This window comes from Archocentrus centrarchus, chromosome 21, assembly GCF_007364275.1.
Source record: "Archocentrus centrarchus isolate MPI-CPG fArcCen1 chromosome 21, fArcCen1, whole genome shotgun sequence".
NCBI lineage: Eukaryota > Metazoa > Chordata > Actinopteri > Cichliformes > Cichlidae > Archocentrus > Archocentrus centrarchus.
The window spans coordinates 29,610,113-29,634,230 of NC_044366.1; the positions used below are offsets into that span (position 1 = coordinate 29,610,113).

The 24,118-nt window shown below is 39.0% G+C and overlaps 1 protein-coding gene across 1 annotated transcript; it reads right to left on the reverse strand.

Moving 5' to 3' along the window:
• Nucleotides 1-12: 12 nt before the first annotated feature.
• LOC115800951 (MAGUK p55 subfamily member 4-like) lies at nt 13-17,061 on the reverse strand. Its single transcript, XM_030758586.1, has 21 exons — nt 16,952-17,061; nt 15,167-15,221; nt 14,493-14,611; nt 14,332-14,409; nt 11,470-11,553; nt 11,237-11,368; nt 7,138-7,219; nt 6,905-6,990; nt 6,247-6,318; nt 5,511-5,707; nt 5,135-5,193; nt 4,967-4,984; nt 4,264-4,305; nt 4,144-4,164; nt 3,645-3,683; nt 3,178-3,345; nt 2,436-2,516; nt 1,970-2,063; nt 1,676-1,784; nt 1,446-1,580; nt 13-1,295 (listed from the first exon to the last, which is right to left on the reverse strand). Exons 2-21 carry the CDS (start codon nt 15,186-15,188, stop codon nt 1,110-1,112), a joined length of 1,824 nt encoding a protein of 607 aa, XP_030614446.1. The 5' UTR covers nt 15,189-15,221; nt 16,952-17,061; the 3' UTR covers nt 13-1,109.
• Between the last annotated feature and the right edge of the window lie 7,057 nt (nt 17,062-24,118).

The following is a 24,118-nucleotide window of genomic DNA, read 5'->3' on the forward strand; positions in this document are numbered from 1 at the left end:
AAACCATCGGTGATAAACAGGCGATAAACTATCATGTTTTCATGCAAACATAATGTGACTAAACTTTACTCCAGTCTCCATAATTAAACTGACATTTTGAGTTTTAATTACTTTATTGTATCATGTGCATGCAAATGCAATGGCACCAAAATAAACTGATGTGGGGAAACATTTGTGCAACCTTAATAAAACTTTGTATATTACATTTTTAAAATTTTTTTTATGTTCTGACCCAATATTTGTAAATGAAATCAGCCACACAATATATTTTTTTTCTTGCTCAGTGGTCCACTATTCATCAATAAAGGCTAATCACAAATAAATGCAATTGTACTGACTGCACGTCCCCCTTAAAACATTAGAACTTGATGAACCTATGAGCACATTGTAGATACAGTGTAATTTGGATGTAGGTTATTCTGCAGTACTGTAGTACAGACATCTCTGCAACATCTACATATGAGGTATCTTTTAGATATTCTCAGTGTGTGTATTCTTTTTGCCGTGTCACAGTTAAAGTTCATTTGTTATTGTTTCTTGATCTACATTTCATGTTCTATCAGCTACTAAAACAGTTACTAAAGACATCAAGTGAATGTAGTAGCATAAAACGTGCTCTCCCTTTGAAAGCATAAAGGTGACCAATTTGAAAATGGTCAAATAAAGTGCAAGTAGCTTTTAAATGTACTTAATTACGTTCCACATGATATACATTTTAAATGAAAAATGAAGCCTATTTATCCTTGAAGCCACAATATACTCATCTGCCTGGACAGCATTACATCAAAGATAGCGAGGCGATGACTGAAAGTAAATACATCAAACAGCTATGAAAAAAAACCCCAGCATCAAAACTGGGATCGATTCTAAGAAATCTCTTTGAATTGCAGCATTTAACAGAAGATAACAAACTGTTACTTGGCTCATCAACCAGCTGATGTCAAACTTTTGTCTGTTAAAAACATGTCATATTATAATCTCATGACATTATCCTTATTCTCTGCTCTGATAATTTCACCAGTTCTTTAACACATGTTCTCCTTATTTCTCCTTACATATTGTCATTCCCTTCCAACATTTCCCATCTTCTGAAGTTTATTTTCCTTGTGCTAATCCTCTGCTCGGCCCCAGCTGACAGGTATCCACTGTGGTTCATCCTGTGCCTGTTGAATGATGGAGCAGAGCTGTATGCAGGTATCCTGTAGGTCACAGTTCACCAGCACGCTGTCAAAAAACTGCTTGTACTTTGCTTCAATCAGCTGTGATGTTTCTTCAAGCTCCACAAAGTCTTCCTCCTAAATGAAATTATCATCCTTTACTGTCAGTTTTGCATAACATTGCTCTCATCTGACACACCCACACACACACACACACACACACACACACACACACACACACACACACACACACACACACACACACACACACACTGTCTGTGCTCTTACTGTGAAAACTCTGTTGATGGCATAGTTGGTGATGATTCGAGCATCTCTCCGGGTTTGTCTGAGTCTTTCTGGGCTGGGTGGTTTGATAAAAATCACATAGGGTTTAAATTTCTTTGTTCGCAACAACTGGATGCTCTGGAAATAAGATAACACACGAACACCAAAGCTTTTCAGTCAGGCACACACAGAAAACTTCACAAAAAAGTGATTCTGTGTTTAATGAAACTCACATGTGGCTCAGCATCAATGATGCACATCCGCCCCCGTTTCAGCACCTCATCAATGGCATCAGTGCTAATCCCATACAGCTGACCTTTACTCTCCCCATACTCCACAAACCTGAACACACATCCATGCATACACATGTTCAAACATAAACACAAACATCATACAATTAGAAATAAATAAATAAGCTCATGTAAACCGCAGTTAATTACTGTGCAAGAAAACACAATAAGAATCATGCCAATCAACACCAAGAACATTAGCAAATCATATATAGTTAAAAAACAACGACAACTTGCCTGTGGTTGCAGACCATGTACTCAAACAGCTCTTTGGTAACAAAGTGATACTCCCTGCCCGTCTGCTCCCCTGCTCTGATTGGCCGAGTGGTGTCTATAGGAACCGAACAATCAGAATGTGTATATTAATAGTTACTTGTACACCAGTAACACTAAAACCATAAATCAGTCAATTCAGTCACAGATGAATGTAAACCACATTAAATAACTGGAATGGAAGTCACAGATCACTGACCATAAACTTTTAGTTGGACTTTGTTGCAAACCAATAAATAATGTCAAACTTCACAACAACCATCTTTCTATACAGTCCATGATAATATTCCAAATGTGCATTTAAAAGACAAAACTAAAAAATACTTCTCTCACCACAGAGCTACGCTTTTACTGTTATACAAAATGCGAACAGGCTAATTTGACTTCTGTAGGAATGCTACACAAATTAAATTAAATAAAAGGCACGTACGAGGCACAGGTCCCTGAAAGGTCGAAGGATTCAGTTTGATGAGTCTCTTCCTCAGTTCATTTACTCCAACTCCTGAAGCACCTGTGCAGAGGGAGAAATAAGAGGGGGGGGGGCTCTATTTCCAATAGATACAGATAGCAACAACAAACTTTTTGAAGCAATGAACCTAAAGCTGTCTGATCAGTGTTATGTGTTCTACATAGAACATGTGATCACAAAATTCATTTCTCCTTACTGCAGCAGTAAGCTGCATTTTCAAGTGCTAAAATGATAAGATGAGTCTGGTAGGTGAATGTCCAAGGTTAATGAAGTTAAAGGAGACCTTATGCTACACATAACTTGTTTTGAGGAGCAGATGACCCCTGCAAGTTTGCCAAAAATGCACTTTAAGTTTTTCTCAGTAAATTCGCAATAAATAAAACAAACAAACAAAAAATATATGAAACCTCCAGCTCATCAGTGCTTGTCTCTGATATCTCATCACAGATATTAAATTGATGTTTTGCTTCTAACATTATGATATTTTGAATACTGATGCTCAAAGATGGTTACAGGGAAAAAAAAAGTGCTCAAAACCAAAAACTGTACTGTACTTAAGAAGTTATAGGGAAAGAAAAACAAATTAAAAAGTACAAACTTTTAGCCCGTTCTATAATGTGACAGTACGCTGATTCTGATGGGAGGCTCTGACTGATTTTTCAGGGAAGGATCCCTGTGTGAGTAATGCGGCTGTTGCTCTCACCGACGAGGATGATGAGGCGGTGGTTCTCCTGTGGGGGGCGCTGGTACAAAACTACTTCCTCATACGGGGTGGACAAAGCATTGCTGTTGGGGGAGCAGGTGGTGCAGGACTGTCGTCGCTTCCTGTAGGAAGTCCTCTTCCAGACACGGAAGCTCCGACGGAAGCCGGCTGGTGAGGGTGAAGAACACTAAATGTGTTACCAGTCCTTGGGAACAATTTGCAAAATGTCCCTTAACAATTAAAGAGCTGAATGAATAATCAATAAAGGATTGACAGATACTTTTTTGATCCCGAAGGAAATTAGGGCACGAGGATAGTCTTCAGTTTGTTCTTATTAGTAGCTTATTACAACTGATAAATTAATCAGCTTAAATTCATCATTCAGTTCAACATTTTATTATCGTTCCTGCCCACTTCATGACTCGTTTGTTAACTATCTAATTATCTGACTAATAAATGTGTCTTACCCAGGTAGATTCCATCAGTAATATCAGATTCAGGCTCATCTGAAGGAAAAAAAAGTTTATCACCATTTACCATTTACTTCATATATACTTCATACTTATTTTTACCGAGTGCAGAAACAAACAATTTCGTTGAATTGTGACAATCTAAAAAATACAAATACAAAAAGGATACACACATATAATGTATTTTTGTTGTTGTTGCATTGATCACACCATAAGGCCCAAACACTGTAATCCACAACCTGCATGTTTTTATTTTTTTTTCAATAATCCACAATGACCCATGTCACTGTTTTATGACTTATTTGTGATTCATTTCTGTTGATTCTTGTATAAAACAGTAGGTATATCTGGTTCTGTGTCATTCTAAAATATTGATTTAACAGACTTAACTATTATAAAAAGCATAATGAATCAGAAAGGATCAGCAGTGATCACCGTACGATCAGAGCGTTACACTTTTTTAATGACACTTTTGTCACTGGACAGACTTACCTACCAAAATTTATTTCCTCCAGATCTAAAGAAAAGAGAAAAACAGCAGTGGCATTCACTGGGCTGTGGGATCATACACAGTTTTACTTTATAAAAACTGAATAATGTATTTATTATGTTTCACCTGTTACTGCGTGCTTCTCATCAGAATGTCCAGGATCGTTCTCTGGAGCGATAAACAAAAAGACACGTTTCTTATTCAAAGCTTGTTTTCACACAGCTGGGTTTTAATATGCCAACCAAGACAAAATCAAGTATCACCAAATGGAAAAAAAGGTTATAAAAATAGTGACCACTTGTTTGAAAGTGTTAATGTGACACAGTCTAATACAATGTAACACACTTTGATTACTGTGATTACTGGGTTAGGGTAACATTGCAGGTTAACTGGTGATTCTAAATCAGCTGTGGGTGTGAATGTGCGTGTAAATGGTTGCCTGTGTCTCTGTGGCAGCCTTGCAACAGATTGGCAACCCCACCTCTCACCCTATGACAGCTGGGATAGACTCCGGATAAGTGGAGAACATGTAGGGATGGATGAACTTAATCCCAGTGTTCTGCTTTAAGTCCAGGTGGCTCCTTTAACTGGGTTCAAACATAATGTATGCAACATTTCTCTTTATTGGAGGTTTGTTACTAACCAAATAACCCCTCTCTGAATGAACTGATAACTCACTCCGGATGGTAGGAACTGATCTTAGCTGATGTTCAGATTTAGTCCTGGTAAATAAACTATTCTTGCAGGAAACAACAACAAAGCCCACCAAAATCATGAAACAACTACATTAACTGTGTATTATGGATGGTGTGTCACATGTCACACCCACCATTAGCAGCCAGGGTCACTGAGGGCAGCAGGGTTAACAGAGAGAAAAGAAACAGCTGTTAAAAGCATTGTTAGCTTTATGTCACTTTCACAGTGCACTGCAGGGATTCACAAACTACAAAGTGAGCACAATCATTTAATTTTAGTGATAATAATCATGATTCCTCACGTGGTCTGATGCAGGTATGAACCTGTAGTGGCTGGCACCACCACTGTTCCCTCTGTTTACTGTAGGAAGAGAAAGAAATTATGAAGCACGACCAATGTTTTCAATTATTTAATTGTGCTATCACAGTGTAAAAATGCTTTTAAAATCATCTAAAAGTTTTGCGCCTGCAGGTAGCACAGGTGACTGCAGTTACCTTTAATGTATCATTAATAATGCTACAACAGAAGTATGAGCCTCATGTAGGTAAAGTACCAGTAATAAAGCTAACGTCTGATACCTGATTCTGCCTGACATTATTATAAACAAACTTCATCTGACAGTATAAAGGTTTTGCAGTCAGTCAATTTAAACATGTGGAATTTAAGTGGCATGTCACCTCTTCAGCATGCTGGCAGAGGGAATCAGACCAGCGCAGAATGTAGCACATGGCAGTTTCCTGGCCTGCCACCACTGTCCATCTGACTGGTCGACTACCTGAAGAAGGTCTCCTCTGCTGAAGGCCATTCCTGCATCTGGACATGGGATGGAGGAGTCCTGCAGAGGGCTGTAGTCCACCATTGCCCTCATACATACCTGACAGACAGATAAAGGTCGCTTACTTGCAGATTAATGACTGAAATAATTGAAAGTAATAATTTATGAATAGGTGAACATACAGGACTTGATCTAAAATATTGTTTTCTAATTAACTTTGAAATTATTGTTCTTTTTTAGTCTGTCTTTAATCAATAGGAGTGTTAAATTTATCATTTGCCTCTTGGTGTCTTTACTATTATAAAATGATTACTGAGAAAAATATATGTATATTTTTTAAAGGATCATGGAAATTTGCTCATCAAGTATGCTCAGATTTTTCACAGGCTTTGTTGTTCATTGTGCTTGATAAATTAAACTTCCTGCAACTTTGATAGTGAAAGTAAATTTATGGTATAATGTTGCTGGATCTTTGACTTTAGGTGGTGCCTCAGCAGCCCAGAAAATAATAGCCTGAAATTATTTCAGTGAATCATCTCCTCAATTTTCTACTTATAAGTAAATTTAATGTTATCAAAAGGTGCATTTACCCACAGTAAGTGTTATGGAGATAAAGTGATGAGGTGGGGGTGTCTTACCGGTGCCTGGCTGCTGCTGACCTGAGATGGATTTGGAATGACTTTAAACAGGATAGTGCCTTGGGAATTGGCCTGACAGAGAGAATCACACACAAAAAGTAAATTTAACGTGACCTTTACACAACTAAAGAAAGTATCTCATTTTCTTTTTATGAATGGTTCACTAATAATTATACACATTATTAATAATACACTTATAATTAAAAAAAATTTATTAGGTTTAATCTGTAAACTGGATATTGAGCAGTATAGTGACAAAGCATACAGCAAAGCATCATGGATGGTGGGAGGGGAGGGGGGGGCAGGTTTCAACATCATTTTCTCATCATCTTATACCAGTGAATTCCCGGAGTTTAATGTCTCTGAACTTTTCTGCTATTATACAGTAATACTGTAGTAGCAGACTTTTGAAGATGTGTTTATAACTTAGACACTCCAGCGGGACTTCACTACCACACAACAATACGAGCATAGATCAGAGCTGCTTAGACATGTTTTAAAAGCACAACTGTAAGAGTGTCAGATTTTTTACTTAATAGTCTTAATTTGTTATACTATAAGAAAGAGCTCGTGTTTAATTTGAGTGCTTTTACAGGGAGCAAAATCTGCCTATAATATTTTTTTTTTTACATATTTTTTTCAGCATCTAATGACGTACCAGTATGTGGATGACCTGCTCTGGGTCCAGGCCCACCACTGGGTTTCCATTCACCTCCACTAACAGATCACCGGGATGCAGGAGTCCTGGTACACACACAAACCCATTTTAAGGCCTATCACTGCGAGGCTTGATGATTTTTGTCTCTCACACAAATATAAAAACACACACACACACGCACGCACGCACGCACGCACACACACACACACACACACACAAAATGTATGGCTCACCGCTACGGTCAGCCAGTCCTCCATGAATCACCCGGGCGATGTAGATATCTCCTGTCACTTCATCCTTCCTGATGGTGGCACCCTGATAAACAGAGAGTCATTCGAAATTTAAGAAAAATAGTAAAAATAGTGTAAAAGCAGCTCTTGGGTGAGCTCAGTGTAAATGCAGGGTAAGCAGATCGGAATATTAATGGGTAAAGGATACAGATAAAAAAGATTTAAAAAAAAAAAGCCCTCAAGGCAAAAACTAAATGTCCTCTGCTGCCTGTAGCTTTAGCAAATAGAATGCTTTGGTTATGTTTGTAAAAAAAAAAAATACAATAAGTAATAAATAATTGATTACATACCTTTTCTCTTTATAAGATGCGTATAGAAAAAACCCAAGCAAACTTAAACTGTTCACCTCCAACACTGTTGAACAGCTTAAGGTTTTGACATAACAAAGAATTAAAGAAGTAAAATACACATTAACATAATACATCCAGCAGCTGCAGATACATTTAACTCAAACCCACATAGGTCAGCTCAGTGCTGGTAGTAGATGAACCAAAAAAGGTTTTATTGCCTGGGCATTTTCCAATTAATCCATTGAACTCTCAAAGCATTTTGCACACACTCCAAACATCAAGGGGACACTAAAGGTGGGAAACTTAATTGTACTGGCAACATGAATATCCAAATAGATTACCGTGGCAGAATCTTTAGACAGGCCCAAAGTGTTAGACCGATCTACTTACAGGCCGTTACTAGAGCCAAAAATGGTAGCATGGCTGAGGGTTCATTGGGAGGTAAGAAGCTTAAGTGGTAACTCGAGTGGTCCTGCAAATTTGTTACCATAGTTTTGGGAAAAAATTGCTAAAATATCTTAAAAATGCTAATTGTATGAGTTCTGACACTGTGCTAAAACAGCGCTCACAAAGATTCATTATGATGTTTGTCTGTATGTAGAATAATGTTAAATTTCTTATGTACTTCCACAGGGTTTTTGTTGTATTTGACATGCAATACTGTTAGATGTATAGGTACTATATAAATGTGCAAACAATGAGGCAAGATGCAGTTCCACATATATACAACAATGCATAGCAAATATACTTATTAAAAGTTAATTTAACCCCAAGCACTTATTACATGATTCCCAGAGGTTCAGCTCATTTTGTGTGCAGACCATCATAAAACAAAATACCAAATCAGAGCTGATGAAAAACATGAAAACTGACATAATTTTAAGAATTGCTGGACTAAATGAAGACTAAGAGAAAGTTATTTGTACCTTTATATTATTAGTATTTGTTCCTTTGAGTGATACGTAGCTCTAGTAATGAAACAGTCTCTTGAAAGTTGTTTTAAAAAATCCATATGCTGATGAAGCTGATGTTTCTTTTTAGACCGAAAACATTAGATGTGATTATTGTCACAGTTTTTTCCAAAACAAAGGCAGGAGAGAGTAAAATCTGTTTTTAGTCTGGTTAATGTTTCTTTTTCTTCTTTGTTTTCAAGCAGCCTGTGCTGTTACCGTCTTTTTGGTCCTCCAGAGTAACTCTTGAAACAGTTGCAGTGTTGAGTCTCACCTGTCCATTACTACCTCCTCTACCTGCCCTCTGAGTGGCTGGCACCATCCTTTTAGATCCTCCATTGATTCCTGTTGAACTTCTAGGTGTTGTAAAGTCATCTGCACAAGAACTTGTGGATGAAGAAGAGGAGTGAGTAAAGGACGGGGATGGTGAGAGTGGGTGTGGGTATAGTGTTCGCGGTTTACGGACCATTTTTGGAGATAATGAGGAGACCCTTGGAGGAGGAGGGGGAGGATTATATTGTTTATTTCTCAGAGGAGGTGATGATTCTTGGTGTTTTTTTGCCACAATCAGCCCCTGAAGCTTGTCCACCACCTCGGCGAGCAGGTTAAGCGCCTGGGCATTCTCTTCCACGCTGTTTGTGATCATCTCTGATGCCGCCACCATACTCTCACCAAGATGGCGTACGTCCTGACTATTGTGTTCAATACTGCTGGCTACCATCTGAACAGTGGACCTAAGCTCTTCCACACTGCACTGTTTGGTGAGTTCATCAGGCCGAGTATGGTGCCCTGATTGCTGCTGCTGCTCATTTTGTGTATGTTTTGGCTTGCTGTGGCATCCATTGTGATGAGGAGCTGAAGAGCAGTGGAACATTAACAAATGATTTAAAGACTCTTCCTGGTATTTGTTATCAGGTTTAGTTTGACCAGTTTGACAACCATGTTGTCTCTCAGGGGTGGGGAGAGTGTTGACCCCTTGCTCCCGAGTACTCCTTCTAGTTGCAGGACTAGAAGGAGTTGTGTGAGCTCTGAGAGAGTTCATGCCAGGACAAGAGGGGGTCTTGCCAGGTGTAGGAATGTTCCTTGATTGTCCCCCTGTAGAACTCTTTTTGTACAACACGGGAGAGTTGGGAAGGCTGAAACTGTAAGCCGGAATTGGAGGAGGTGGGTATGAGTAGTCATCACTGGTCTCTCTGGTTGAAGCACCATCTTTCCCGTTGGGTTTGGGTTCCTCTGAAAATGAACCATCAAAAAAATTTGCAGTACAGGAACAGAAAGACAACTGGCAAGATTAGGCTGAAAAGACAAGTTACCACAGCACAGCAGGAAAGTTTTAAAAAGCAGCCAGATGATGATGAAGAAACAAACTTGGTTGCAACTGAGGAATGCCACCAGTGTAGATGAGGTGGTTGTTGCCTTTCAAGCCATTGTTAGATAAATGAAAAGTTTTTTCTACAAAGTATCAAATGCCAGAATGGATAAATGAAAGAATGAATAGATGCGTGATTGATATTAGTGAACATATTGGTGGATGATCTGGGTCTTCATATTTTGTCACCAGCTCTTTGATGACTGAGCGGCTTGATGACAATGACTGAATGAAAACAAAAATGGTCAGATGATTGGTGATTGCATGGGCCATCATCATCATCTGCTCTTCCTCCTCTTACCAGTGCAGGTGGCAGGACTCAAAACAGAGGGAGCTGACTGGTTGAGTTCTTTCTTCCTTAGTTTTACAGTTGGCGGACTGAAATAGCAGCTTCCTGTGGATTCATAGCGAGGGAGAAAGGGGTGGCGTCTGCTTTCTTTATGAACAAGGAGAAGACTTGCTTCACTTTCAGGCACTCTGAGCTCCTCCCCTGACTGTGCTGATCTTGCAGGGATGAGGCGGTCCAATGTGAAGCGGTGAAGGCTGCTCCAGCGGTTATGAATTTCTCCTACAGTTCTTCTACACTCTTCTCCACTCTTAATGAACGAAAGATGAGAAACTCTGAGCTTTAAAAGAATGTTTTTAAATGAATATGATTTAATTAATAGACAAACCTATTTAATAGATCGATAGATAGATTGTAGCCTGGTGGGCTGGTAAGCCATCATGTTGACTTAATCGATTCTGTGTTGTAAGTGCGATCATTAATGCAACCCGTTCTTCTAAGAATATAATACTAATTTGCTTTCCAAATTAACAACTTTATTCTCAGAAAATGTCATTCCTGTCTGGATTTTGCTCATGGACAACGGTTTTATTAAATGTGTGGGAATCCTCCCACTTTTCTTCTTTCTTTTCTTCTTCTTTGTTTCAGAGTTTTGTCAAATATAAAATAGAAAGCTAAAAGCTACCATACCTTATCTTAGCCTAAAGACTGAGAACAAGAAGAAACATATGGCCTGGCTTTGCCCGCAATTAACAAGATTCTGTAAAAGCTCTAAACCATTTATACTCATGTTAATGTATCATGTAATTATATAGGCTTTAATTACTAGGTAATATTCCTTTAGATGACACACTGATGTTGAATGATTCATTCACAGACTTGTTCATTTGCTCCCAAAGGACCTTTTGGTCAGACGTTTCAACACCTCTGCTCACAACGGATTCCAGAGGTGGGAAAGTGCGCTGCTTGCACTACAAGTACCTGGATTTTCTATTCCTCTTACAAACAAAAGTTTTTACACTTTAAAAATAACAAACGTATATGAAATCTATACATAAGGGTTTTATGTAAACTAAAGAACTACAAACTAAATTAAAGTGCAGAATAAAAAGAGTAGAATTTAATAATGAAAATGATTTTGTCTCACCAATGGCTGGTTGTTCTTGACAAGACATACGATCCTCATGGCCTCCTCATCCTCTGGCAATTCATCAGGGAGAGGGGGTAAGACAGGTTCATAGTCTGCCTGTGCAACACTATCATGGGACGACAGAAGAGCCTTACAGACAGAGAGACAGATAATGGGTAACGTAAAAAGGAGCTTCAAATATAAGTTACAGAGAAACTTGAAATGAATAAGTTCCAATTGAGTATAAATACCTGGATATCAGGTAAGCTGAGGAGGCTGCACAGCTCTCTAGCTTCAGCTGAAGGACGGTGAGCTTTATGTATTACAGTCATGATCTGATGAAAAAAAAATAAAGGCTCCAGAATTAATGTTAAACTACTGTACTCTGGCAAGACACCACATACAGTAATGTTCAGACGTTTACATGAGCTAATCAAGGTCATGAATGTCACAGTAATTAGTGGATTTTAATGATTTCTTTGAGCTGTTCTTTTCCCAGGGTGGAATGATTGTACAACAAAAACCTTTAATGACTTTAAAAAACAAGGATTGGGTATCAAAGTTTGAATTTATTTATAACCATGCAAAAGTATGCATACAGGCTCAAATACACTGCTCAAAAAAACTGAAATTATTTTGAAAACACATCAGGAGAAAAAAAAAATCATGCTGGATATCTAAACTGATATGGGCTGAGTAATGTGTTAGAAACAAAAGGATGCCACATTGTTTGATGGAAATAAAAATTATTATCCTACAGAGGGCAGAATTCAAAGACAAAGTAAAAATCAAAGTGAAAAAATATAGAGCAGGTTAGTCCATTTTGTTGTGATTTCATTGCAGCAACTCAAAACAGTACTCAGTAGTTTGTATGGGCCCCACGTGCTTGTATGCATGCCTGACAATGTTGGTTTCATGCTCCTAATGAGTCGATGGATGGTGTCCTGGGGGCATCTCCTCTGAGATCTGGACCAGGGCATCACTGAGTTCCTGGAGAGTCTGAGATGCAACCTGGCAGCATTGGATGGACTGTAGCATAATGTCCCAGAGGTGTTCTATTGGATTTAGGTCAGGTGAGTGTGGGGGCCAGTCAGTGATATCAATTTCTTCATCCTCCAGGAACTGCCAGTTTACTCTTGCCACATGAAGCCCAGGTATTGTTGTGCACCAGGAGGAACCCAGAACCCACTGCACCAGCGTAGGGTCTGACAATGGGTCCAAGGATTTCAATCCAATACCTAATGGCAGTCAGGTGCCATTGCCTGTAGAGGTCTGGGCATCCTCCCATGGATATGCCTCCCCAGACCATCACTGACCCACCGCCAAACCGGTCATGTTGAACGATGTTACAGGCAGCGTAATGTTCTCCACAGCTTCTCCAGAATCTTTAATGTCTGTCACACATGCTCAGGGTGAACCTGCTCTCATCTATGAAAAGCACAGGGCACCAGTGGTGGACCTGCCAATTCTGGTATTCTATGGCAAATGCCAGTCAGAATTCATGGTGCCTGGTAGTTAGCACAGACTCCACTAGAGCATGTTGGGGCCTCATGCCCCCCTCATGAAGTCTGCTTTTGATTATTTGATCAGACTTTCACAGCAGTGTCCTGCTGGAGGTCATTTTGCAGCTCTGGCAGTGCTCATCCTATCCCTCCTTACACAAAGGAGCAGATACGGGTCCTGTTGATGGGTTAAGGACCTTCAGCTCTCCTAGAGTACCTGCCTGTCTCCTGGAATCTCCTCCATGCTCTTGAGACTGTGCTGGGAGACACAGCAAACCTTCTGGCAATGGCACGTATTGATGTGCCATCCTGGAGGAGTTGGACTACTTGCACAACCTCTGTAGAGTCCAGGTATCACCTCATGCTACCAGTAGTGACACTGACCCTAGTGAAATGCAAAACTAGCGAAAAAACAATCAGAAAAGATGAAGGAGGGAAAAATGTCAGAGGCCTCCACCTGGAAAACCATTCCTGCTCTGGGGCTTGTCTCATTGTTCCTCCTCTAGTGCATCTGTTGTTAATTTCATTAACACCAAAGCAGCTGAAACCGATTAACAACCCCCTCTGCTGCTTAACTGACAGATCAATATCCCAGAAGTTTAACTGATTTGATGCTATACTCTGATTAAAAAATGTTCCTATGAGCAGTGTATATACATACACCTTGAGTAATATTTGTTTAAATGTCCTTTAGCAAGTTGCACCTCAACCACACACTTTTGGTAGCCATCAACAAGCTTCTGGCATAATTCTGGCTAGATGTTTGACCACTCTTCTTGGCAGATTTGGTAGAGCTCATTTAAATTTGTTGATTTCCTTGCAAGGACCCGGCTTTTAATTAAAGTCACGGATTTTTGGTTAGGAGTTCCAGTGAAAGGGACTCTTAATGCTTCAGCATACTAAGATATCTGGGACAATTTCATGCTCCCAACTTTGTAGGAACAGTTTGGGGATGGCCCCTTCCTGTTCCAAAATGACTGCACATCAGTGCAAGCAGCAAGTCTATAAAAACATGGATGAGTGAGTTTGGTGTGGAAGAACTTGACTGACCTGCACAGAGTCCTGACTTCAACCCTACAGAACACCTTTGGGATGAATTGAGACTGTGAGCCAGGCCTTTTCATCCAACATCAGTGTCTGACCTCACAAATGGAAGAATGGTCAAAAATTCCCATAAAGACTCCTAAACCTTGTGGAAAGCCTTCTCAGAAGAGTTGAAGCTGTAATAGCTGCAAAGGGTGGGCTGCCATCGTATTGTCACCCTCCTAAAATAATGGCTTAAGTCATTTCTTAACAAAAATTGTTGCTTAAATCATCATATTTTCAATGTTTGGTTCAATTTTTGTGTTTTCTGAAAAAACAAACAAACAAAAAAATGACTTAAGCCATTATTTTAGGAGGGTGAGGATATTAAACCCTGTGGATTAAGAATGGATGTCATTCAAGGTCACGTGTGTGTAAAGGCAGACGAGCGAATACTTTTGTCAATGTAGTGAATGTTAAACTGCTATTTTTACAGAGCACAGTGTTAGCTTCTTCACTAAAGGATATCAGGGATCTAAACATCTTCCAGAACTGGTTGTTTGCATGTTGGTGCGTGTGTATACACACCTCATATGAGAGTCCTGAAGCATAGGGCAAAACAGGGCTTGGTGTCAGTCTCTGGAACTTTAACAGGCACTCATAAATCTGGAGACACAAACATGATATTTTTAGTTTGCAGACAGCTGGTAGATGTGTGTGTTTTACTGCAGCACTTTTGAATCACGTACCTTCAACAGGGCATGAAGCCACGGTGCGCTCAGTAGTTCATGCAGAAGCTGAGCACCATTAATGTTGCTGCTGACAGCTTGATCAACATCCTTCACCACACTGGACAGCACTTCACTGACTGAATGCACACATACATAATTTAAAAAAAAAGAGAGAAAAACAAATGAAGACATACAGCTGGGAAACTTGGGAACACTTGGTAAATGGACTGACAGATTCCAACATGCCGGAGACTGAATGTTGCCTTAAATATCACAGCAGCTGTTTGAGGCTTTAAGTTTTTCTTGAGCAGAAGGTGAAAAGCAAACATGTCTGAGCCAGACAGGATTAACATTACAGAGAAGCTGTGACCCTACAAAGACTAATTCTTTTGGAATAAAGTTTTAATTTAAAGTCTCTACTTGGGATTGAAACAGGTGAATTTAGTGGAAATTAACTGGGGCAGCTCAGGTGGGCACAGCAGACACATTCAGTGTGTTTACAAATGTTTTGTTGAACAAGTGTGAGATGGGGTTTGCTCTGTTTGCTCTCAGTTAGTGGCTGCATCAGTGTTATTCAATCTGCAGCAAAATGTATAAATGACAGAGATTCCCTGACCCTGCAGAGAGAGACACATTCTACTGGATTTTTCTGTGTGTGTGTGAGTGTGTGTGTGTGTGTGTACACTTCTCACCATCCTCCATAGCTTGTTTCATGGTGTTTTTTCAGAGGAGGAGGAAAGGGTTATTCTGAAAAGATGTGGAAAAGGGAAAAAAGCAGTGAAGTAACAGCCTCACAAATTAGATTTAAAAGAGAAAAGTCTGGATAAGTTAACAATCGTTAATTTGCACCAGTGGCACTAACTAAACTGATTAGTAGACTAAAATGATCACAAATTATATCCTGTGTGGCTATCATTATGCTTCTTTGTAACACATGAAACAAGACGACATATTTAAGTTTTCATTGCAAACTCATTTCACCTTGGGTCAGAATGCCCAGCTGATCTTGATATTTTCAAGAAAATAGATACTCAAAATAAAAAAAGTCTGTATTGCTAATAATTTTTGCTTCTGAATTGTACCAGTGGTTCTAATAATCGTCTTCCTGCATGTAGAAAGTGAAAATCAGGTTTCAGGGCGTGTCTTACTAAATATTTGATACAGATATAATCTTCTGTTTCTGGATGTTATGTCTGATAACCACAGCATACAGTAAGTTCAAAAACAGCACCTTGAGGCTCTGGACAGACCGAGTGCAGCAGCTGGATAAAGTGAACAAAGCACACCTTTGAAGTTTTGCAAATGCTCCGGCCCTATAACTTTTGTAACTTCATAACAAAGTCTGATTAGTATTAAATGTTATCAGCCCTGCTAAAGAAAATAAGTGCAATTTATATCTGTAAACCCATCGTGTAATACACATACTACCTAAAATGGTGTTCAGATTATTAACTTAAATCATGTTGTGATTGACTTTATTGTTATGCTCTTTAGTTTTGGCCATTGTAGGTGTGGTGTATGCTGAATGCAGATATATAAATAAAATGCTAAAATTAAAACCAGATTTCTATTTTTCTTGCATGAAGCTTTTCATTATGAACAACAAATGGTCAAATTTGTTGACAGATTTAAAAACAAAATCAAATTCCCTGAAACAGCAGCACAGGAGGAAAAACAGGGAGTGAAGGGAACGTTTCAAATGCAGCTTCTGTGACTTTAGAACTTCCTGTTACAGCAGCAGGTTACTAAATGTGGACTAATTTCAGGTTAGGTCACTTCAGCTGCTTATCTCAGGTCAGCTTCCGTTTCCACTTATACTGCTTGGGAGGAGCTTCAATTAGTCATCAGAAGTTAGGAGGTCACGTCACACTCACAGAACTTTCTCGGGATTATTTCTGTTGGTGTCTATTATCAAATACCACAAAATGAATAACAGATATTTTTAGCTTCATGGTATGCTACAAAAGTGTTCTGATGATTTTTCTGGCAGATCAGTTTCTAAAATTGGATGGTGGTGAAATATAAGTTTGATTTATAAAAAAATCGTGCCTGATGTTCCCAGAAAAATATGATTTCATCATATAAGATACATATTATCATTAAAAGGTTAATTGAATCCAAATCTATGTACACAAGGGACATTTTGGGGGAGTGCTATTGTATATAAAATATACAATAAAATTTTTTGTACACTATCATCAGGAGGGTCCCGTAATAAATATCATTTATTATTATTTTATTTAGATTATTCTGTCTTTGCTTAAATCCCTCGTCTTCACCCCTGAAGTCCTTAGCGCTACTAAGCAAATAGCAAACACAATAGAAGCAAACAAAAAGCTTAGTGAGCATATTAGCATTTAGCTCAGAGGACAACTGTAAATAAAACCCCATAGTGTGACTAGGAAGGCTCTATGTGCTTAGTCTGATTTTTATATCAATTGCAGAAGAGTCAGAAGTGTTAAATAAAATCCACTTACATCCTCTTGCTGCGGTCCAGTTTCCACTGCAGTGATTTTTCAGTGTGTGAATCAGTAGTGTGAGTGCATCAGAAGCAGCCAGTGGTAACTGACATGGCTGTGAGTTTACTACCAAACCTCAACCAACACTAATCCTCGCTGACCCGACTTAATCCACCAACCACCAATCTCTCTCTCTCTCTCTCTCTCTCTCTTTCAGCCCTTCACACTCTCTCCTGCCCCCACTTCCCTCTTTGTTGATTTTTGTAATTTTTAAAAAAATCTTTACTTTTCCAAACAACCCTTTTTATCACTCAGTCATTGCTGTCTTTATGTCCATGTTTATTCAAGTTCCCACTTTCTCATTGCATTCCTCATTCATCATCACCTCCTCACACGCTCATTCACTTTAAGTAATTCATCACATCACAAAGCTTCTTAACTCTTCACTGCTTTTAGCCCCCGCCCCACACACACAAACACACACAAAGTATAATCACACATGTTTGTACATCTATCTTTGTGAGAACCCTTTGTAGCACACTGCATTACTCTGTCCTTTATTTTAATCTTAACCTAATTCCAATGACAAAGTCTGAAGCCTCAAACAACCGGCTGCAGGTTTGTCAGAATGTGAAGAGCAACAAAATTATCCTTTATCTTCAATGTCCAGATAAGCGGAACATCAATCTTGGTTCTGGCAATAACAGATGAACAGGGACACATGCACACAGCAGGTCAGCAAGCAACCCAGTGTTAAGATGACAGCACAGAATAACAGTAGATCAGCTGCATTAAATCCCACTTCAACATCTGGGTGAGGCCAGTTGCTATCTGCTTTGTGCATGTGTGTGTTGGGTGTTATCACAGGGTAATGGTCACTGGGTCACCTCCTCAGAGGTTAACACTCCTCCTTCAGAAAGCGAAATAGACAGAAATACAAAGAAAAGAGAGAGAGGCCATATAACAGAAACAGATGCAAGAAAACATCAAAGAGGAGCCCTGTTTTTTTCTTAACAGCTGACCAGCAACAATTCTTTGAAAAATTCCCAAAGCAACACCCACATTAGCTTATCTTAGACTAGTTCAATTCAATTCAATTCAATTCAATTCAGTTCAGTTCAGTTCAGTTCAGTTCAGTTCAGTTCAATTCAATTCAATTCAATTCAATTCAATTTAATTTAATTTAATTTAATTTAATTTAATTTAATTCAATTCAATTCAAGTCAGTTCAATTCAATTCAATTCACCAAATCACAGCAACAGTTGCCTCAGGGTGCTGACCCTACAGTAATACAAAGGAAAAACCCAACAATCAAAACGACCCCTATGAGCAGCACTTGGTGACAGTGGGAAGAAAAAAACTCCCTTTTATCAGGAAGAAACCTCCAGCAGATCCAGGCTCAGGGAGGGGCAGTCATCTGCCTTGACTGGTTGAGGGTGAGGAGAGTGAGACAGGACGGAAGACACACTGTGGAAGAGAGCCAGAGATTAATAATAACTAATGATTAAATGCAGAGTGAGGTATAAACACAGAGAGAGTGAAAAGAGGTTAGTGAAGAAGGAACCCCTCAGTAGTCTAAATCTAAGTAAGGGAGGGTTCAGGGTCACCTGAAACAGCCCTAACTATGAGTTTTATCAAAAAGGAAAGTTTTAATCCGAATATTAAGAATAGAGAGGGTGTCTGTCTCCTGAATCCAACAATTCTTTGAAAAATTCACAAAGCAACACCCACATTAGGTTATCTTAGACTAGTTCAATTCAATTCAATTCAATTCAATTCAATTCAATTCAATTCAATTCTGAAAGCTGAAGGCTCTGCCTCCCATTCTACACTTAAATATCCTAGGAACCACAAGTAAGCCAGCAGTCTGAGAGTGAAGTGCTCTGTTGGAGTTACACAATACTATGAGGTCTTTAAGATAAAATAGGGCCTGATTATTTAAGTCAGTAATTTTTTGAGACTATTTAATAGAAAAAAATGATATTGTACTCATAAATATACATACATTAGTGTGTAATTAACACAAATAATTGATGCAGTCTCATAAACTTATAATTAAACCATTAAAAAATGAATTGGTCTTTACTTTGTGGAGGCTGCAATGTTCCCCCACCATATTTCAATACAGTGGCCAAGAAGGACATCTCTTTTCACACTAATCGCCAGGCAGAGGAGAAGAGAACTCATAGGCATGCTCATGTTGTGGAGGGACACTTAAATTTGTGCCTGCAACTTCAGACCCAGCATCATTCCTATGTTTTATTCAGAAAAGGGGTCCCCATCCCCCAAGAAGTGAAAATGCGAAGAGATGACACAACACCACCGGCATGTTAAACTGAAATGACGCCAGGGCTCTAACACATGAAAATGTGCATAAGCATTTATTCCTGATATTGTCAGCAGATTACACGTGCAGCCCCTCCATTTCCAGACAGCTGACAAGAGCGGCTAAACAACAGCAGCTGGTTATAAGCTAACACTGTCAGCTGATGTTAGACGCGAGTGTCCAAAAAATCACACGTTCCCTTTGATAAACAGTTTGATTTGTGTTTGAGATTTTGAGTTTATTCACTAAACCTCTGAGTTCAACAATGTTAGAGCCACTTCAAAGAAAGTTTCACTAATGTCAGCTAACAGCAGTGCTTACCAACAGCAAAGATCTGGATACTCACCTCAGTAACACTGTCATCAGTTAAAAGTGAGCTTCACTGACTTCATCCATCCTTTTTCTTCCACTTATCTTTTTCTTCCTGGACAATAATCCAGCCTAGGAGTGATAAATGCCTGGACTAGTTTTTCAGCATCACTCTGAGACAGAATGTTTATAATTTTAGAGATTTTGAGCAAATCCAAGAAAGCAGTCCTACACATTTGTTTAATATGTGCATTGACGATCATCTGATCAATAATGACTCCACGATACCTCACAGTGTTACTGGAGGCCAAGGTAATGCCATCCAGAGTAAGTATCTCGTTAGACACCATGTTTCTAAGATTTGTAGGGCAGAGTACAACAACCTGTTGTTGGAGATTGTTTTTAGTTCTGGCTTGTTATTTTTACAATACATGTAAATACCATATTTATTTGCATTAACTTTCACTTGTGGTCCTTTCTTTCAATCTTGGCTGTTTACTTTTTCCTTTTAAGCTTTTGTTCTCAATCATATGCCACTCCCACATCCCCTAGACTCACGGGACACAACAGCTTCTCATTTACATGAACAAATTGCAATCTCTTAGATAGCTATGTGACCCAGTCTGACAAAATAAGTTGGAAGTTGCTGGGGCTAATTCTTAGGCCAATAAAATATGAATGTATTGTTGGTCATTTTTGGGTTCAGGATGTTCTAAGCAACAAGGGAGAGATTGCTAACATGTTCTGAGGGCTCATACGGGCTACCAGTGCTGTCATTACTAAAATTAATTTGCATATTAAGTATACAATGTAAGTGGTTGCCTCATAGCAAGAGGGTCCTGGGTTTGAATCCACCAGCCAGTGGGGGTTTCTCTGTGAGGAGTTTGCATGTTCTCCCTGTGCTTACCCCAGCTTCCTCCCACAGTCCAGAGACCAGCATGTTCAAAAATTGGCCATAGGTGTGTGGGTGTCTCCCTGTGCTAGCCCTGCAATAGGCTGGTGACCTGTTGTTGATGCACCCCAACTTTTGACCTATGACACCTGAGGCTCCAGCATCCATGCAACCCTGAACTGTTTGTCATTTCCTGGATGTTTATGTCATTATTAGGTAATTAGAATAGATTCAAGAAGATTTAAATGAGACCAGCAAAAAAAGAAAAAAAAAGAAAAAAGAAATCCAAACACAGGGCACTATGAAAGACACATAAATCCATCCATCCATCCATCCATTCACTTCTGCTTATGCTTTTCAGGGTCGCAGGGGGGCTGGAGCCTATCCCAGCTGTCATAGGGCGAGAGGCAGGGTACTGTTAGGGATTATTTTTTACTCAGTGAATAAAGGACAAATGTTTAAAGGTAAACTCCAGTAAATTAATTAATAAACAGTGGATCAACCACATAATAAACAATTAAATAATATATTAGACAGAGAGCAACAGATCAGAAAGTACTAGACTAACTTCTCTGTTTCAGTGCATCTTATCTTGAGGACCGGCCACAGAACGTACAATTAAAACATCACCAACGTCACCATGTCCTGTCATTAATCTGGACAAGATTTCTCTATGACAAATTAAAACATCAGGAAGATGATGTGCTTCATGACTCCACAGCTGAGGAATCTGGGCCATGAAAAACCAACTTGAACAAGACTGAATGACGAAGGTCAACTCGTAGCGCCCGGGCTCAGAGAGAGAGAGAGAGAGAGTGCACACTCTTACTCTGAGTCCCCACATTAATATATTAAATATCTTACTTTTTTAATTAAAGTGTTTCAGGTGTCTTCCTTCATAAACAACCTGTCAGTACACCCTGTACAGGTTGCCAGCCTGTTGCAGGGCCAACACAGAGAGACAGACAACCACTCACACTCACATTCACACCTATGGGGAATTTAGAGTTTCCAGTTAACCTAATCCCAGTAAGTGCATGTCTTTGGACTGTGGGAGGAAACCGGAGTACCTGGAGAAAACCCACACAGACATGGGGAGAACATGCAAACTCCACACAGAGAGAGAGGGTGGGGCCTGGGCCAAGGTGGAATCAAACCCAGGCCTTCCAGATTGTATTCTAACTGTGAGGCAGCAGTGCTAACCACCGTGCCACCGCACTGCCCTATAAATGCATTTTCTAAAAATTAAGACCATAATGCTTATTCTTACAGCTCAGCTTTGTTTCTGTCTGAAGATCTCCAGCTCTTCAGGTTTCATAGACTAAAAACTCTTTATCATTAACTTTTATCAGTGCAAACAAAATTACTAAACAAGCAAAGTAAGCAGATACTGCACAACAATATGAACAATACTTCACTTTCTCACTTTTATGTATCACTGCCGGATTTTTATATGCAAAGTACACAAAACACAACAGTGGTTTGTCTTTGTAAAATGAAAATTTAATCTAATACACAGATTCAGTACAACCTCTATATTATGATAAACATGATAATGGGTGGTTGAACACATCTATTTTTATATTTCGGCTTTATTTTTTGCATGCATTTTCTCAAAATGTAAATTCACTTATTTTGTAAACTATTAATAAAATTCAAACAAAAAGAAACAAGGCTAAGTTCATGTATTCTGTTCAGTATTGTCACACAATTTCATTCACTAATCTGAACTAATAAGTTAGAATCTTAAACTTGGCTATATATATGCAACACCACACAGTGGTTCATGAACAGTGACTAAACCACACAGTGGTTCAGTCACTGTTCATGAATCCATTGTAATGGAGCCCCTATAGGTCCTGTCTATCATGGGTATATCTGATAAGGAAAAGAAAAAAAAGTCACTATCTTTTGATATGAAGCTCAAAGTTTACAGTGTCATCATTTGTAGTTTTACCCCAGAAGCACATAAAACACATGTTCTAATTTCTGATACATTTTTGCAATGCGTTACATTGTAGCTTTAATAATTGAGTCTTCCTCTGGAATGAGAAATTATTCACAGACATTTTTAAGTTATTTTTAATGCTGATTTTCTCATAAAGCGGTTGAAATCATATGAGTACTTATATGTATGTATATAAGCATTGTCCTTTTGGTAGCTTGATACAATAGTTTAAAGAGAGATAAATTAAGCATTGATGGATGGGTGGTGGTGGAGTAAGTGCTTATTCACTAGCGTTTGCTTTCACTCTAGTTAGATGTTACAGTATGCCAAAGTAAAGATCAAAATGCAGGATGCAACAAAAGGCAAATGAACTGAAGGGGAGCTTTAATAATTGATATATAAGCTTGACATAAACAAATAACAAATAATATTTAAATGAATCACCCAAATGTGATTTACGAAGGGTTGAGGCACACAATTTACTGCAAGTTGTGCTAAACTTAATGCCAAACAAAGCACATCTTATGCTTGATATGGCTGTGATACAGTGACGTGCGGTGAGGGTCGTGACTGGTGAGGCACTGACGTCATCACATCAGATTTACAAACATATAGCTTATTCACCATTTGATTGGCAACAGTTGTTTTGTTTAACATTAACATAGTCTGAAGCAAACCTTTTAGCTCCGGTGTTGGTCTTCCTTTAATTATTATCTTCTGCTTTGATTGAAAGTCCAGTTTAGAAAATTCTTTCAGTTGAGTTATGTAATCTTCCATGTTGAACATAAGGCCAAGCAACAGGAAAAACTAACTGGCCTTGCTAACTGTTTATGGTAGCTTGCCGCCGAGGAGTCGTAGAGTCCCTGGGATCACCAGCGCCCCCTACCATGAGGCACGAGAACTGCGTGCCTCACCTAGTGTCTCTTCGCAGCAGTTTCATGATCGCTCCACACAAGAATGCATTACACACATACAGTTGTTAATGAAAAAAACAACAAAAAAAAACTGTGCATTATATACACCAGCTAAAATATAGAAATTTAGTTCATATAGTAAAAGTGTTAGAACATTTTAATAGCCACATGCAAAGGGAAAGTAATCCGGTCTCACTGCATAGCATGCCAGCACAGTTAGTAGTCATTGGCAATGACTATACTGAGCCGCACCACGGATTGCGCAATCCGTGGTGCGGCTCGCCGGGCTGGTGCCTCACCGTTCGTCTCTTAGTATTTGACCGGCAAATGCGAAAATTCAGCGATTTTGAAAAAACTAATCTAAAAATGGTGTAGTTAAATGGAAAAGAACTTTAAAATACAAATCACTGAATGAATATAACCATTTAATTTATTTTTTAATTTTATATTTCCACGATGACAGGTGAGGCCGTGCCTCACCTGCCTCCCCTGACTGCACGTCACTGCTGTGATAGTTGCTTGTAGGAGTGTTTATTTATTTGGAATGAAAGGGGGACATATTATCAGAATGAGTGCATAATTATCACTTTGGGTGGGTGGCTCAAAGCTGTAAGTGCAGTGCCGCAACTCTGGCTTTATCCTAAAACTCTTTACTCAGTACTCAAGAATGTTTAGAGATGAGCCCCACTTATTTCTGCTTTTCAGTAGTACTGTTTTTTTTTTTATGAAACAGTTACAACAAGCCACTGCTTTCTATTGAATGAGCTATAACAAACCAAATTCAAAGGTCTGTCA